Here is a 15,155-nt window from a genome sequence, read left to right on the forward strand (position 1 = left end):
TCGGTCGGTGGGGCTGTTGTCAGTCGGTTGCCACGGCAACGGCTGCGCCTGAACAATAACGAGAGAGAAAGAAGAGCGTCGCCTTTCTGTTATTTTCCCCCTTTGCTGTGGTGAAACCGCAGCCGCTTTCATTTCTGAAAGTCCAATATTTCCAACTATCGTCAAATAGGATGACATTTTACGACGTATACAATAAACTGTTGATCCTACAGCTGCAGCCATGAACCTCCCTCTCGGATCAATAAAGTATATTCACTCACTCACTCATTCATTAATTCAATCATGTAAAATTAAATTGTTTTACATATCAAAAACGTTGGCATTTCTATAAGCTTTAATTTAAGCCATATTTTATAAAAATCGGATAAGAAATAACGGACTCAACGGCGCCTCGCTGTAGCGGCTAACAGGCTAGCCGCTAGTTAGCTTCTTGGCTAAGCGTTAGCTCTAATCTAAGCGCACATTATTCACGTAAAAGTCCAACTAGCTTAAATTATTCATCTACACTTTCCAGTCAGTGTTCAGTTTGTTTTGTTTTCAAATTATGAAGATATTGAATTTAACTTGAGGAAAACTGTACATTCCCTCTGCTAAGAAAACCCAAACATGAAAAACAAAACAGATTTAAAATGTTACATTTGACTTGATTTTAAATTATTTTTTGAGCCTGAAGTGGGAACTAAAGTTAGAAATACAAAAAAACCAGATTTGAAACATTAAATTTGACTTTAATTTATGAGTTTAGAGCCTGAAGTGGGAAGTGAGACCAAAAAACAACCATTAAAAACTAAAACCAGATCTAAAATATTAAATTTGACTTGATTTTGTATGATTTTGGAGCCTAAAGTGGGAAGTAAAGAGCATAAAAACCATTAAAACACCTCAAATAGATGCAAAAAGCTAAATTTCACTTGGTTTTAAGCAACTTTAAAACCCAACAAAAGCTAGAATCACATAAAAAAACAAGCAAAAGCCAATAAGAGCGTTAAGTTTGACTTGTTTTCAAATGATTTCAAAGTGGCAGCTAAAGCTAGCAGCACCTCTGGGCTCCATCTTGGGGGAAAACATCTGGCGCGCCGACGCGGTGGCGCGCCGGCCCGTCGGAGCACGCTGCTCTCCGTCGGAGCACGCTGCTCTCCTGAGCTTACGCAAGAAAACCGGAGCTCTAACCTTGAAATCACTGCCTTTATTAGTAAAGTCATTATTAGCATTAGAAAAGCAAATGGGGCTAATAATATTTGCCATTATAGCTAAAAACGCCTATTAATCCCTAATCCAGGCACAATTAGGAGCATCGCTGGTGTTTTTTGTGAGCCGTTCTGCACCGCCATGCCGGGGAAAACGAGACAATTTAGCACCGGCGGGGGGGCGAGGACTGCTCTATTCTGAACGCCATCAGCCGCGGCGGCGGCGGCGCTGAGTGACGGGCGGAACGGAGCCACATTTCACCGGATAAAGACAGGAGGGCGGCGGCGGGGGCGGCGCGCGGCGTTATCGGCCTCCGAACAAGTGCATCAAATCAAACGGAGAGGGGATGTTATTAAAGCTCCCCCCCCACCCCCCTTTCTGCCCCGCTGCCAACTGTGACTTAATAAGCTATGCCAATTAGGGGAACAAAAAATCTGGGCGCGCGCGCCACCGGGGCCGCGCGCGCCCAGATTCGCCCGCTAACGTGGCGTCGCCGCGTTTGTCTTTTAAAGGTTTCGACGAGGAAAAAGAGAGATGAATGGAGTGGAATCCGCTGAAAGGAGCGGATATTTATAAGCATTAATGCAAATCACAGCAAATAATACGAACTTCAACGCTGAGACTGACGGAGAAGGAGCGTTGTTGGTGCCGTCAGGGTGGAAAGCGCAGCAGTTTAATCCGCTTTACGGCAGCGCGGCGACGACGGGCTCTGGCCTCGGTTACCGGCTGCCTCCGGTTTTACAACTGTAAACGTGAGAAGTTTATAGCAATCGGTAAAAATAGACTCCACTGTGACGCATGGCGGTGGCAGCATCAGGCTGTGGGTCAGAGTTCAGGAAGCCAGAGATATTATGGGATGGATGGATGGTCAGTCGGTCTGTGTTTCTGATCCGGTCCATCCCCATCAGAACTTTCTCTCGTTTGTTTCTATAAACCAGTGGATCGTTTCCTTCCGTTTCCATGGTTTCTGCTGCGCCTGCCTGGTTTGACCTCTGACCTCTTGCAGCTCTACCTGACCTGGACTCCCAGCAGGTCCAGAACATTCTGCCGTTTCCCGGTGAAATCAGGAAGGACGAGCGGCGGCGGTTCTGATGGGCGGCGTGAAGCCGAACGACTTCATCCAGGAGATCACACACACACACACACACACACACACACACACACACACACACACACACACACACAGACTTGCATTTCCTAAAACATGAGGACTTAGTTTTGCGACTGACTATTTGGTTACATGTGGGGACTCAACTTTCTAAATGAGCTAAAGACTCTGTTTTAGGTTTACACACACACACACACACACACACACACACACACACACACACACACACACACACACACACTCTGTCTCTGTGTCTTTATCTTTCCAGGGATGATCCCGAAATAAACAACAACGCTGAAATCTCTCAATAATTAAAGCTCCTAATCCACTTCCTGGTTGGCGGTGACCGTGGGCGCCGCCGCCGTGGGCCGAACCGCTCACTCGCTCCTCGCTCGCCCATGTTTGGAGGCCTTTGTGCGGCGGCGAGTTTCTGGCCCGGAATGAAGGCGTTAATTCAGAGAGGGAAGCTGTCATTTGGGAATCCAATCTCATCAGGAAACAAGTGGCTCTTTGTGGTTTATTCATTAGCCTGGGCCTGATTTAGCTTAGCATTCGACATGTTTTCACCTCCGCTTCACGGCTTTCGTTTAGACGCTGCAGCAACAATGTGCAGATTTTCAGGCAGAAGTGACAGGAAATGAAAGGAGGGATGAAGGTTTGTGGCTAAAACTGGAATAAGAAAACGATAAATTAACAGAAAACGTCTCAAATTAATTACATTTTCTCCTTTAGTCGAACAAATCAGAGTAAAACCTCCAACACATTTATCTGAAATTATTTTTAGCTGCAAAAACAGAAACTGGGGGGATTTTTTTTGTAAAGTGTAAAAGCCAAAATACAAATAAATAATTTAATTAAAAAGAAATAAAAAGCCTTTCTGCTTTCTGTAGAAAAATAGAAACACATACATAATAATAATAAATATTTTAAAAATGTAAATAAAAACATTAAAAATGCCACGTTGGACCACACACTCGAGTAATAATACTGAGATGGAAAGATAAGTAAATAAAAACAATAAAAATGTTATTTTTGCAATTATATATATTTAAAAAAAGGTCAATTTATTAAAAACAAACATTTTAAAAATCCCTCTTTGCGTCACACAGATTTTTTAATGTCAGGGAGGAAAAACACCAGCAAGAACCTCAGAGCTGCAGCTGCTGCCCATCAACCTGGGAAGGGTCAAAGGTCATCCCCAGGCTACCTGGAGGTCATCACTCTCCAGAGGAAACCATCTCAGACCTCAGAGCTGTCAATTATTTTAATTTAATCCTGTAATATTTCGACTTGCTGTACAACATATTTTTGTATTATTATGACTATTTTTCCTTCCACTCAACTTTCCATCAAATACACTTGGATACGTCACTCTGCAGTTTGTCAATAACTGATCATTTTCACTGATTATCAGAGAAACCGACTCACATAAATTCCCTTTTCGCTCCAATAAAAGACATTTCTCAAATTGAGTGAAAATCGAAACCAAGGCCGATTTCAATTCAGACGTTTCTTTACACGCGTAAGCTCAGACAAAAAGCCGAAGTTAATTCAGAGACGTGTGAAGGACCCCGTTTGCTCGGGGCCCGTCCCGGCCTCAGGCCGCGCCCCGGCGGTTGGGAACCTCAGCCTGGTGGTTGTGTAAGCCTGTAGGGCTCTAATTAGCTGCATTCACAAACAGCAGCCGGCTCATCAAAATGCCGAGGCCTGCAGAAAGCCACAGCGGGGGTGGCAGGCCGCGCTCGTGTGTGTGTGTGTGTGTGTGGTGTGTGTGTGTGTGTGTGTGTGTGTGTGTGGTGTGTGTGTGTGTGTGTGTGCGTGAACCTGGGCGTGATTCGTCCAAGGAGAGCGGTGCACGTGTGTTTGTGTGATACAACTATGAGAATCAAAATAAAAAGGAACATTCCGGTTATGAGTTAGAGAACCTCGGGCCCAACAGAACCGAGAGAGAGACAGAGAGAGAGGGGGGGCGAGCGAGCGAGCTGCCAAATCCGTAAATTTGTCGTCCTCCCTCCGATCTGCATTCACGGCATGGGAGCAGACAACCTCTCCGAAAACAACAACCAGGCACATCGGCGCGGTAAACAAAGGCGACACCTCGCCGTCCCTCTGCTTCCCAGCCAAGAAACAAAATGGCTTCCTAGCTTCGCTTGGAGGCAGAGCGCCAACAGAACGACCCGATTCGCTGCTAACAGGAAGTGTGGAGATGGACTGACCGGCAGCAGAGGAAGAACTCAATGATTTCTGAAATCCAGCTACACTGGAGTCTCATTTGATGCGTTTAACGCTGTGGTCGCGACAGAATATTTCAGGTTTTAGATTTAATGCCAACATGTTGCAGTAAAAATGACAAATATTTCATGCCCTCTGTAAAGCTCGGTGGTGGCGGGGTAATGATACGGGCTGTGTTCATCTGGAAAGCTATTTATGTTCAGTAACAGGCAAAACGAACGTCAAACACAGCTAACACCCTTAGCTAACGCTAACTCCCTTAGCCAATGCTAACTACCTTAGCTAATGCTAACTCCCTTAGCCAATGCTAACTACCTTAGCTAATGCTAACTACCTTAGCCAATACTAACTACCATAGCTAATGGATCCCATTTATCAGGATTCCCACTGCAGATCTTGATGATGAACTGATTGTTTCCTGCTACTAATCGTAAACTGTTCACACAGGAACCTGTCATCCAGGAACTTGTTCACACAGGAATCTGTTCATACAAGAACTTGTTCACACAGGAATCTGTTCATACAAGAACCTGTTCACGTAGGAATCTGTTCATGCAGGAATCTGTTCATATAGGAATCTGTTCATACAAGAACCTGTTCATACAAGAACCTGTTCATAAAGGAACCTGTTCATACAAGAACCTGCTCAGAAAGGAACCTGTTCATACAAGAACCTGTTCACACAAGAACCTGTTCACCCAGGAACCTGTTCACCCAGGAACCTGTTCACACAGGAATCTGTTCATACAGGAATCTGTTCATACAGGAATCTGTTCATACAAGAACTTGTTCACACAGGAACCTGTTCATAAAGGAACCTGTTCACCCAGGAACCTGTTCATAAAAGAACAGGTTCACACAGGAACCTGTTCATAAAGGAACCTGTTCACACAGCAATCTGTTCATACAGGTGTACGACCCCAAAGCTTCCCGCTGACGTCGTCCAGCACCGCTCCGTTTACAGCACTTTTACAGTCAACATGGCCGCAGTCAACCCATCGCCTGATGTGTGAGGTTAGCCTAAAAGCCGACTGGATGCCGTAACACAAATAGAGTCCGTAGATGGTAACAGGAAGCTGGCATGGTGTGGATTTTATAAATCAGTTTATCTTCAAATTACATGAAAATAATCCCAAAAGTTCAGTTTCCTTAACGCCATCGGCTCCTCGACACAGTCGGACCAACAACAAACCAACCGAACTGCGTTTCATGGCTTCTTCTGTCTCATTTTCCAGCTTCAGACCTTAAAACCATCATCAGCAGCACAAAGATTCACAACAAGAGCTTAACAAAAACCAGCAGCACCAACAACCATCAGAAGAATAAAATGAGTGAATGAGCCGCGATATAAAATCCCAAACAATGCATGTAATCACCAGGGTTGTGCACCGATCTCAGCAACGCGCGCCGGCAGGAAAGGATAAGAGCAGCAAAATCAGAAAAACAGGAAGTCTCCATCAGGAGCGAAAATAAAAGACAATATAAACACCGCGGGGTTTTGGTCAGCCTCGGAAATGTCACTGAAAAACAACACGAAAGTCAAAACAGAGAGACATGTCAACCTAGCAGCTGATTTCTCAGGGAACAAGACGCTCCAGAAGAAAACCCAAACACTGCAGGAATATTCAAACAGCCACCAGCGAGCAGGTGTAGGGAGAGAAGGAGGGACTGAGGGAAAAAAAAGACAGGATGAGGAGGAAGTAGAAGGAGACGGTGACGTACTTGAGCCGGAGAAATGTCCGCTCCCCAGGGAGGTGGGTCCGTTCTTTCCACTGCTAACAGGAGGGGAAAACATCTACAAGACAAACACAGAGCAGATTACCTCCGAGAGCCCTGACACTGCTGCAAACAGCCAGAGAAACATCTCCACAGTTACGGCACTGCACTGGGGCTCATGGAGCGCTTCACTCCAAAACCTCACGCCTGCAGCTGGACGCAGCTCATCCGCTGCGTGTTTTAAATAGTTTTGTCTTCGTATAATGACTTGGACCGGGTTTGATCATCAAGCAGCGTCACTTAATATCCTGATTAATCCGGGATCGGGGTTAGTTTTATGTCACGGGGGGTCGTTTCACGTCGTCATTAAACATCAAGTCAGAAAGGCTCAGTCAAAGTCTAGGATCAAGTCCAGTCCAACGACACAAAAGGGAGGTAGGAGATCTGAAAAGTCGTCGAATCCCAATTTGAGGGTCCAACACTGACTGAGAGTCAAATCTTACACCAAGAGGGTCAAAGTCTTGAACTTGGTCTCGATTCTGGCTAGTTAAGTCCAAACATGGTCATGTGAAACATGAGGAGCAGGTGAAACCTCAACGCAAGACTAACCAGAGGGTCCAACAACAGTTTACGTCCATAATCCACTAAAGATTGGCAACTTCTGCATCACAGCCAACATCTGGAGCAATCAAGGCCACAACAAGAGCGAGTCCAATATCAAGACTTCCTTAGTCAAGACCAGCAACACCCAACTCTGTCTGAAACTGAGGTTAGCTCAAGATAAGGTCCGATAAATTACAGTCCTAACCGGAAGGTGTAGGTCCAACAGGTGCAACACCAAGAGTGACTCATCCAGAGTCAAACCATTTAGACCTCAGGTTTGGTTCAATGAGTCCACAGTTATGGTTGGCAAGTCCATGGTGGAGAACAAGACATGTGAAGACAAAGACAACGCTAAAGGAAGGTAGCTTCCAGGTCCAACAAGCATAAAGTTATCAGTAAGTCCAAGGTAGACCGACAAACCAAACCAAGAGTAGCATGTGAATCTCCGGCCCTAAAACTGGATTTCCACACCGCAAGACCAGAATCCTGATCTCATCTCGAGTGAAATGCTTGGCCAACATGAGCTGCATCGTGGTTACGGCGGTCTAGTCCAACATGGCTGTAAATACAGGGAGTGAGTCCAAGACGAGGTACAGCAGTTCAACAAGTCAATGAGGTTAAAATCCAGACGATGTCAAGATCTGGTTAGAAAGTCTAGAGACAAGACGAGGACACAGGCAACGTCCAACGTCCCCGACCCGACGACAGAGACTCACAACACGACCAGCACTTAGTTTCTGACCTAAAACTTCATACACATCAATGCCAGGTCACCCAGATTCAAGTCTTAAGTCGAGATGAGCAACATTCAGGTCAGGCCTCACATAGTCAGTCCCAAATAAAGACCAACAGGTACAATCCTGCCCCGAGTCCAAGTCCTGTCCAAAGAGACAGACGGTATACCGATCCTGCCCAGAGTCCAAGTCTTGTCCAAAGAGACAGACGGTATACCGATCCTGCCCAGAGTCCAAGTCTTGTCCAAAGAGACCGACGGTATACCGATCCTGCCCAGAGTCCAAGTCTTGTCCAAAGAGACAGACGGTATACCGATCCTGCCCAGAGTCCAAGTCCTGTCCAAAGAGACCAACAGGTACAATCCTGCCCAGAGTCCAAGTCCTGTCCAAAGAGACCAACAGGTACAATCCTGCCCAGAGTCCAAGTCCTGTCCAAAGAGACCGACGGTATACCGATCCTGCCCCAAGTCCAAGTCCTGTCCAAAGAGACAGACGGTATACCGATCCTGCCCCAAGTCCAAGTCCTGTCCAAAGAGACAGACGGTATACCGATCCTGCCCCCAGTCCAAGTCCTGTCCAAAGAGACCAACAGGTACAATCCTGCCCAGAGTCCAAGTCCTGTCCAAAGAGACAGACGGTATACCGATCCTGCCCAGAGTCCAAGTCCTGTCCAAAGAGACAGACGGTATACCGATCCTGCCCCGAGTCCAAGTCCTGTCCAAAGAGACCGACGGTATACCGATCCTGCCCAGAGTCCAAGTCCTGTCCAAAGAGACCAATAGGTACAATCCTGCCCCGAGTCCAAGTCCTGTCCAAAGAGACAGACGGTATACCGATCCTGCCCAGAGTCCAAGTCCTGTCCAAAGAGATGGTGAGTAAACCCAAAGCAAAGAACAGACCATGTATAAATAAGGCAGGATCAGCCGAGTTCACCGCAAGACCAATGGATCCAGTCAAATCCCAACCGAGTCAAGTTCAAAGTCCGGTTCCAACGAGTCCAAAGGTTCGGCGAAACCAAGACTCGAGATCCGAATCTCTGCCTGTTCAGACCAACGACTGATCAATGCAGATTCAGTTTCCTCTCAGTCAAGTCTGCGAAACTGACACCAAGTCAGAAGTAGTCAGATCCCCAATGATCCAGTCAAACCCAAAGTGATCCAGTCAAACCCAAAGGGATCCAGTCAAACCCAAAATGATCCAGTCAGGTCCCCAATGATCCAGTCAAACCCAAACTGATCCAGTCAAACCCAAAATGATCCAGTCAGGTCCCCAATGATCCAGTCAAACCCAAACTGATCCAGTCAAACCCAAAGTGATCCAGTCAAACCCAAAATGATCCAGTCAAACCCAAAATGATCCAGTCAGGTCCCTAAATGATCCAGTCAGATCCCCAATGATCCAGTCAAATCCAAAATGATCCAGTCAAACCCAAACTGATCCAGTCAAACCCAAACTGATCCAGTCAGATCCCCAATGATCCAGTCAAACCCAAACTGATCCAGTCAAACCCAAAATGATCCAGTCAAACCCAAACTGATCCAGTCAAACCCAAACTGATCCAGTCAGATCCCCAATGATCCAGTCAAACCCAAACTGATCCAGTCAAACCCAAAATGATCCAGTCAGGTCCCCAATGATCCAGTCAGGTCCCTAAATGATCCAGTCAGGTCACCAATGATCCAGTCAGGTCCCAAATGATCCAGTCAGGTCCCCAATGATCCAGTCAAACCCAAAATGATCCAGTCATGTCCCTAAATGATCCAGTCAGGTCCCTAAATGATCCAGTCATGTCCCTAAATGATCCAGTCAGGTCAAAGGTCGGGTCCAGCAAATCAAAGACATGATGGTTTGTCCACGATGACAAACCTCCAAATTCAAGTCTGACTTAAACGAACAAGTTGCCGAGTCAGCAGCTTTTCGGGCCCCTGAGGGTCACGACGTGTCTCTCGAGCGTCTTTACTCAGAGTGAGATCCAAGTCTGGAAACCCGTCCAGCTTCCGGTCAACCGGCCAGAGTCCAATCTGTGCATTCCGTCTAAAATCCACGAGGCTTCGATCGTCTCGAGTTTCTTGGCTGGAATCTGGAAAGTTTGGGAACAAACCGTCTCAAACTCAAGGATTTTTCCAGACCGAGGTCGAGTCTGAACGCTTGTCTGTGTGGAAGAGCAGGACGTCCGTCCAGAGAGTCCAGAGAGTCCAGAGAGTCCAGACGGCAGAGCGGACGGACCGGAGACTCTCCGGCTCGTTTCGATCGACGCCCAGTCATCATAAAAAGACAAAAAAAAAAAAACACGCAGGAGGAGAGAAGCGAAACTCGCCGTCAGGGTCACTTTGGTGGGTTTGTCCTGGAGTGAAGCGACCCATTCAGACTGAAACCGTCACCGCCGCCTCGCTCTGCAACCAGCCCGGCTAAAGGCGCCTGACCCTGGCGGCGGCGGGGGGGAAAAAAACTCCACGGTTTTCAGGGGAAAACGCCGGGAAACGCGGCAGTTTTCCCCGGATCCTAATCTGGATTAGCGGCGTCTCTCCATCAGCAAACGGCCGTGAAGGGAGATGATTGCATAAATTAGAGAGACGAGGCTCGTTGGAGCTGCTGCCCTCCTTTGTTTCAACGCGCCGACGGAGGATGCAGCAAAAAAAAAAAAAACATAAAAATACAAAAATTAACGCAAAGTTTGACATCAGTCTGACGGAGGATGTTGGAGAATTAGGGAATATTTAGATTACAGTGGTTTTATTGGGACCTGCTGCGGAACATTTATATTTAAAACTCTTTAAATTAGTTGTTAACTGTAAAAAAAATATATATATATATATATAACAACGTTTCTCTGCAGGCCTCATTCTACGTCAATTCAAAACATTTTCATTTTTTTTCTCCCCTCTGCGCATTTCAGGCTGTTTCAGTTTCTCTTTTCCCTCCTCTTCCTCACAGAAGTTGCTCCCAGAGGGGGGAGGAAGAGGCGCAAAATAAAAAAAAACACACATGTGTGTGTGTGTGTGTGTGTGTGTTTGGGTCGGGGGTTTGATTTCCTGTCCGTCAACTTCAAAAACACACAAGCAGAGAGGAAGAAATTCACATCAAGTTTGGAGATAAAATCCTGTTTTTCTCTCTTTTGTTTTTTAATGTCATGCATTTTTTTTGCAAATCCAGCAACAAAAAACAAACAAAAACAAAACAAACAAAAAAAATCAGAATAAAAATCATGAAAAGGACTTAAAATGAGATATACTACCATGGATGGTGGGAACATTTTCAAATCGCTGTTTGGCATCTACAAGACAACAGAATTACTGATGCAGCATCACAATTATCACACACACACACACACACACACACACACACACACACACACACACACACACACACACACACACACACACACACACACACACACACACACGCAGAGGCAGAAAATCCAATTCAAACAGCATTTTATGCACAGAGTTTCTGTAAGTTTCACTCCAAGCTGGAGTCGCCGCCGCGCGGCAGCCGCCGCCGCCGCGCGACCGCCGCGCAGCCGCCGCGTCTCCTTACCGCGCTGAAGTCCAGCAGGTCGCTCAGCTCCTTGTCGGTTCCCAGCGCGGCCATCCGCTGCTGGTGGTGATGATGATGATGATGATGCATTTTAGCTAAAAATCACCTACAAACATGGACAGAGAGATGGAGACAGGAGGAAGAGGAGGAAGAGGAGGGAGGGAGGGAGGGAGAGGAAGAGCGGAGGGGTTCTGTGCGCACCGGGTCGCTTCTTTTGCGGGTTTTTTTCAGTTTTCTTTTCCCTCCGCGGCGGAATAAATAAATCCAGAAAAACGAGCCGCGGGCAGCAGAACCGGCTTCGCTCCGAGTCCCGGTTCCTGGTTTCAGGAAATAAAACAAACTGACAGGAAATAAAAAAGAAGAGAAGAAGAAGAAGAAGAGGGGAGTGTTTTCGCGTTGTTTCTCTCTCTTCCCCCCCCTCCTCCTCTTCCTCCTCTTCCTCCTCTTCCTCCTCCTCCTCCTCTTCCTCGCTCTTCTTTTTTTCCACCCAGAGGGGGAAAAAAAAGCGGAGCGTTTCAGACAGAAGCGGGATGCGCGCCGCTCCCCAACCCGGCTGGCGGTGCGCTCCTGTCGGCTGCTGGAGATCTGTCTCTCTCCCTCCTCCTCCTCCACCTCCACGCAGGACGGAGCCCACGCGTGGCGCTGGCTGGCTGCGTGAGAAACGCGGGGAGTTGCGGCCACCGAGCTCACAGCTGCTGCGGCTGCGGGAGCAGAAACTCTGAGCTGGAAACGGGACGAGACGCTTCGACTGACTGGCGCTTTGACGCGGCGGTGATTGGCTGCTTTCACCCGCGAGCAAACACAGGTGCGCCTCCACGAATCACGCGCGTTTTTTTACCCCACCAGGAGCCCCACGCGGCCCACGCGGCGGGGAGCGTCAAGTTGTTCCGTGGTCGCGTTAAAGTTTCCGCTCAAACGTCCAGGAAAACAAAAACATGATTTTAAAGGAAGGAGCCGTTTGGATTGGTTCAATTGAAAGTTTAGTGGAAGGAAAAAATGCGCAAAACAGCAAAAAAAAAAAAAAAAAAAACAAACTTGTCCCGAAATATTTTCTTTTATTTTCCAGGTTTTTGTCACAAAAATAAAAATAAAAAAAGCTGCACGGCGTTCAAGCATAAATCAGTGGAAAGTTTAGTGGAAGGAAAAAATGCGCAAAACAGCAAAAAAAAAAAAAAACTTGTCCCGAAATATTTTTTTTTATTTTCCAGGTTTTTTTATCACAAAAAAAAAAATAAAAAAGTACAACAGAAGCTGCACACGTTCAATCAGTGGAAAGTTCAGTGGAAGGAAGAAATGAGAACAAATTTTTTATCAAACTATAGTTAAAAGAAGTAAAATAATAATAAAAAATAAAAAAAAAAGTTAAATTTAATTTTATGGGTTCGTGAACTTCTTGGGGTTCGATTTCAAGATGGCCGCATGTGTTAGTAGAAAGTTAAGTGGAAGGAAAAAAAAAACAACTTACCAAACAGGGGAAAAATTAATGTTTATCCAGAAACAGTTTGGATTTGTTGAAGTGATTCAGCTTCAAAGCAACAACAAATAAAAAACGTGATGATCGCAGCAGCACAAGAAGTTCTGAAGAAGCTCTCAGGAAAGTCAGGTGGAAGGAAAAACTGTGGTAGAAAAAAACACAAACGGCGAGAGGAACTGCAGCTTTCAGAGGATCAGGAACGAGAATCTGAAATCATTTCATCAGGTCATCATCATCATCATCATCAGGTCATCATCATCATCATCATCATCATCATCATCATCAAACGCCCCCTGGTGGGAGGCCGCAGTACTGCATGCTGGCTTCTCAACGTTTCATGTTGCTGCAAATATTCAAGTTTTATGAATTTAGCTCAAAACTAATTAGAAACATTAAATCATTTAAAAAAAAACATAGAAATTATTCAGTAAATCACTTTGTTTCTCATAAATTCGTTTTTTTCCTCATTATTTGAGGTTTATTTTCAATTTTATGACTTTTTTTCTTCTTGTACAACTTTATTCTGAATATTTAAAATTTATTTCTCATGACTTTATTTTCAAATTCATGGTTTTTAAGGGCCTCAATCGGCCCGCGAGCCTCACTTTGGACCCCCCCCCCTGATCTAAACCATCCCATAATATCTGTTTCTACTTCAGGTTTTTCTTCCCATCAGCTCTGACCCACAGCATGATGCTGCCACCGCCATGTTCCTCAGCTTGGATGACACCTTAGCCAGCTAGCTGGTAGCGACACCTGGGCAATAACTATAAGATATGCAGAAATTATACGGAGCTACGCACATGGTAAAAATGACATAGGAAAATAAAATCTTAAAATAATATTGACTCAATTTTTTATCATTTTATTATTAAAATATTATAAATATTCTCATATTTTTACAAAAACTTTTCGTATTTTTGTTTTTTTACAAATCTATTTTCATTTTATAGCATTAATATTTGATTAATTCTGCAGATTATCTTTATTTCAACCAAAAAACCAAAACAAATGACCTAAAAATCAAACTACTGCTGATTCAGACGCTTAATTTGTTGCATTTTCTCCGTATCTGAGCAGCAGAACAATCTGGTTTAATCAGAAGAACATTTAGTCTGAGCTTCATCCTTGAGCCGCAGCTGACCGAGCAGCCCGACGCCGTATCTCTGTCTGCGAGTCGAACAGCAACCAGACTCAGAAATAAAACCTTCACCTGGACGGACGTCGAGCCGATTCAGACGCCACAAACTTCAACTCTGAGACGATTTGTTGAAATCCAGGGGCGTCTCTAGATTTTAAGGGCCGGGGGGGGGCCTAGCCCCACAGGACGTTAGCAAACGTAGCGAGAAAAGCACAAAACTGATCAAACAGCAACAAAACGAACAAGTTTCCACTTTTAAAATACAAACAACTTCCTCTACAAAATAACTAAACAGTTAATGGACAACATATCCTCCCTAAAATTATCTTTTTTGTTGCCAAAATACGATTTACACAAAAGAAAAATCACGAAAATTGACTGAAATGTGCTTAATTTAAATAATTTCAGTAAAATATAAAATGAACTAAACTTAAATAGACTAGGATAGTTAATATAATCTATGATTAGAGGTGAAGCTAAAGCTACAAGCTAAGCTAAAGTGTGTTTAATGCACATAAAATGAGCTAATCGTGATTTGTGAAGGTGATGATGTAATGACAAGATAAATATAATTTAGTTTCTCTTTACACTTAAAGTTTTCAGGAATCCTTTGAAAAACATTAGCGCAAAGTTTCATGCTAGCATCGCTTTCTGAGCAATTCTGGCTACGTTTCACAAAATCACCCAGAATATTAAATGAAATAAAGATAAACTGACAGATTTGTGATCATATTTTCATTCAAAATCAAATTTACATGATTTGAAAAATGTGAACTGGTTTGTTGATGTTGTTTTTCTAGCAGTAGCATCGCGATTCATGCTAACGTTAGCACTGTGGGCTAACTGTTAGCGCCTTGAATATATAATCATTCTGCGTATTTTGAGTAGAATTATTACGTAAACAGCTTGGCAAAGTTTCATCATTTTCATCTTTGGGAACAAATCAATCAGATTCAGAGACGTTCTTGGTGCTAGCGTTAGCTAACTCGCTAACTACGTTGAGGCCTTTTTTTGTTTGTTTATGCTTTGGTGGCATTTTCTGCCTCCAAAATGAAAAACAAACATCCCTAAACAATTTAAGAAGAAAACCTTTTAATAGTTTAATGTGAAAAGGAAAAATTTAAAAGCAAGATAAGTCAACTTTAGGCTAAGCTAATGAGCTAATGTAAAAGCTAAAATAGCAGATTGGCTGAAATAGGACAACGCTTAGACATTTCTAAAGTCTCCTTTTCTTTTTCCAGACCATCTAGGCGGCGCAGGAACCCGGAACGTGATGATTTGTTTTGAAAAGCATAACTAGCATGACCACAACTGAGACGTAGCTGGAAACTCAGCACCGATTCAGACCAGCTTTCCTCCTGCTCTGAATCCGTGCTAATAAAAACACACACGTTTAAACACGAGGGTCCTGCAGGAAAGCTG

The 15,155-nt window shown here is 44.7% G+C and overlaps 1 protein-coding gene across 1 annotated transcript in view; it reads right to left on the reverse strand.

Annotated features, from left to right (window-relative positions):
- Positions 1–11,600, reverse strand: part of tcf4 (transcription factor 4) — a 170,229-nt gene extending 158,629 nt beyond the window's left edge. Inside the window, 4 exon segments of the mRNA XM_081613724.1 lie at positions 6,251–6,323; positions 10,817–10,855; positions 11,119–11,217; positions 11,220–11,600. Of these exon segments, the coding sequence (XP_081469850.1) occupies positions 6,251–6,323; positions 10,817–10,855; positions 11,119–11,217; positions 11,220–11,234 (226 nt within the window). The 5' untranslated portion in view covers positions 11,235–11,600.
- Between the last annotated feature and the right edge of the window lie 3,555 nt (positions 11,601–15,155).

The sequence above is a fragment of the Poecilia reticulata genome, chromosome 12 (genome assembly GCF_904066995.2).
Source record: "Poecilia reticulata chromosome 12, P_reticulata-male-v2, whole genome shotgun sequence".
NCBI classification, from domain to species: domain Eukaryota; kingdom Metazoa; phylum Chordata; class Actinopteri; order Cyprinodontiformes; family Poeciliidae; genus Poecilia; species Poecilia reticulata.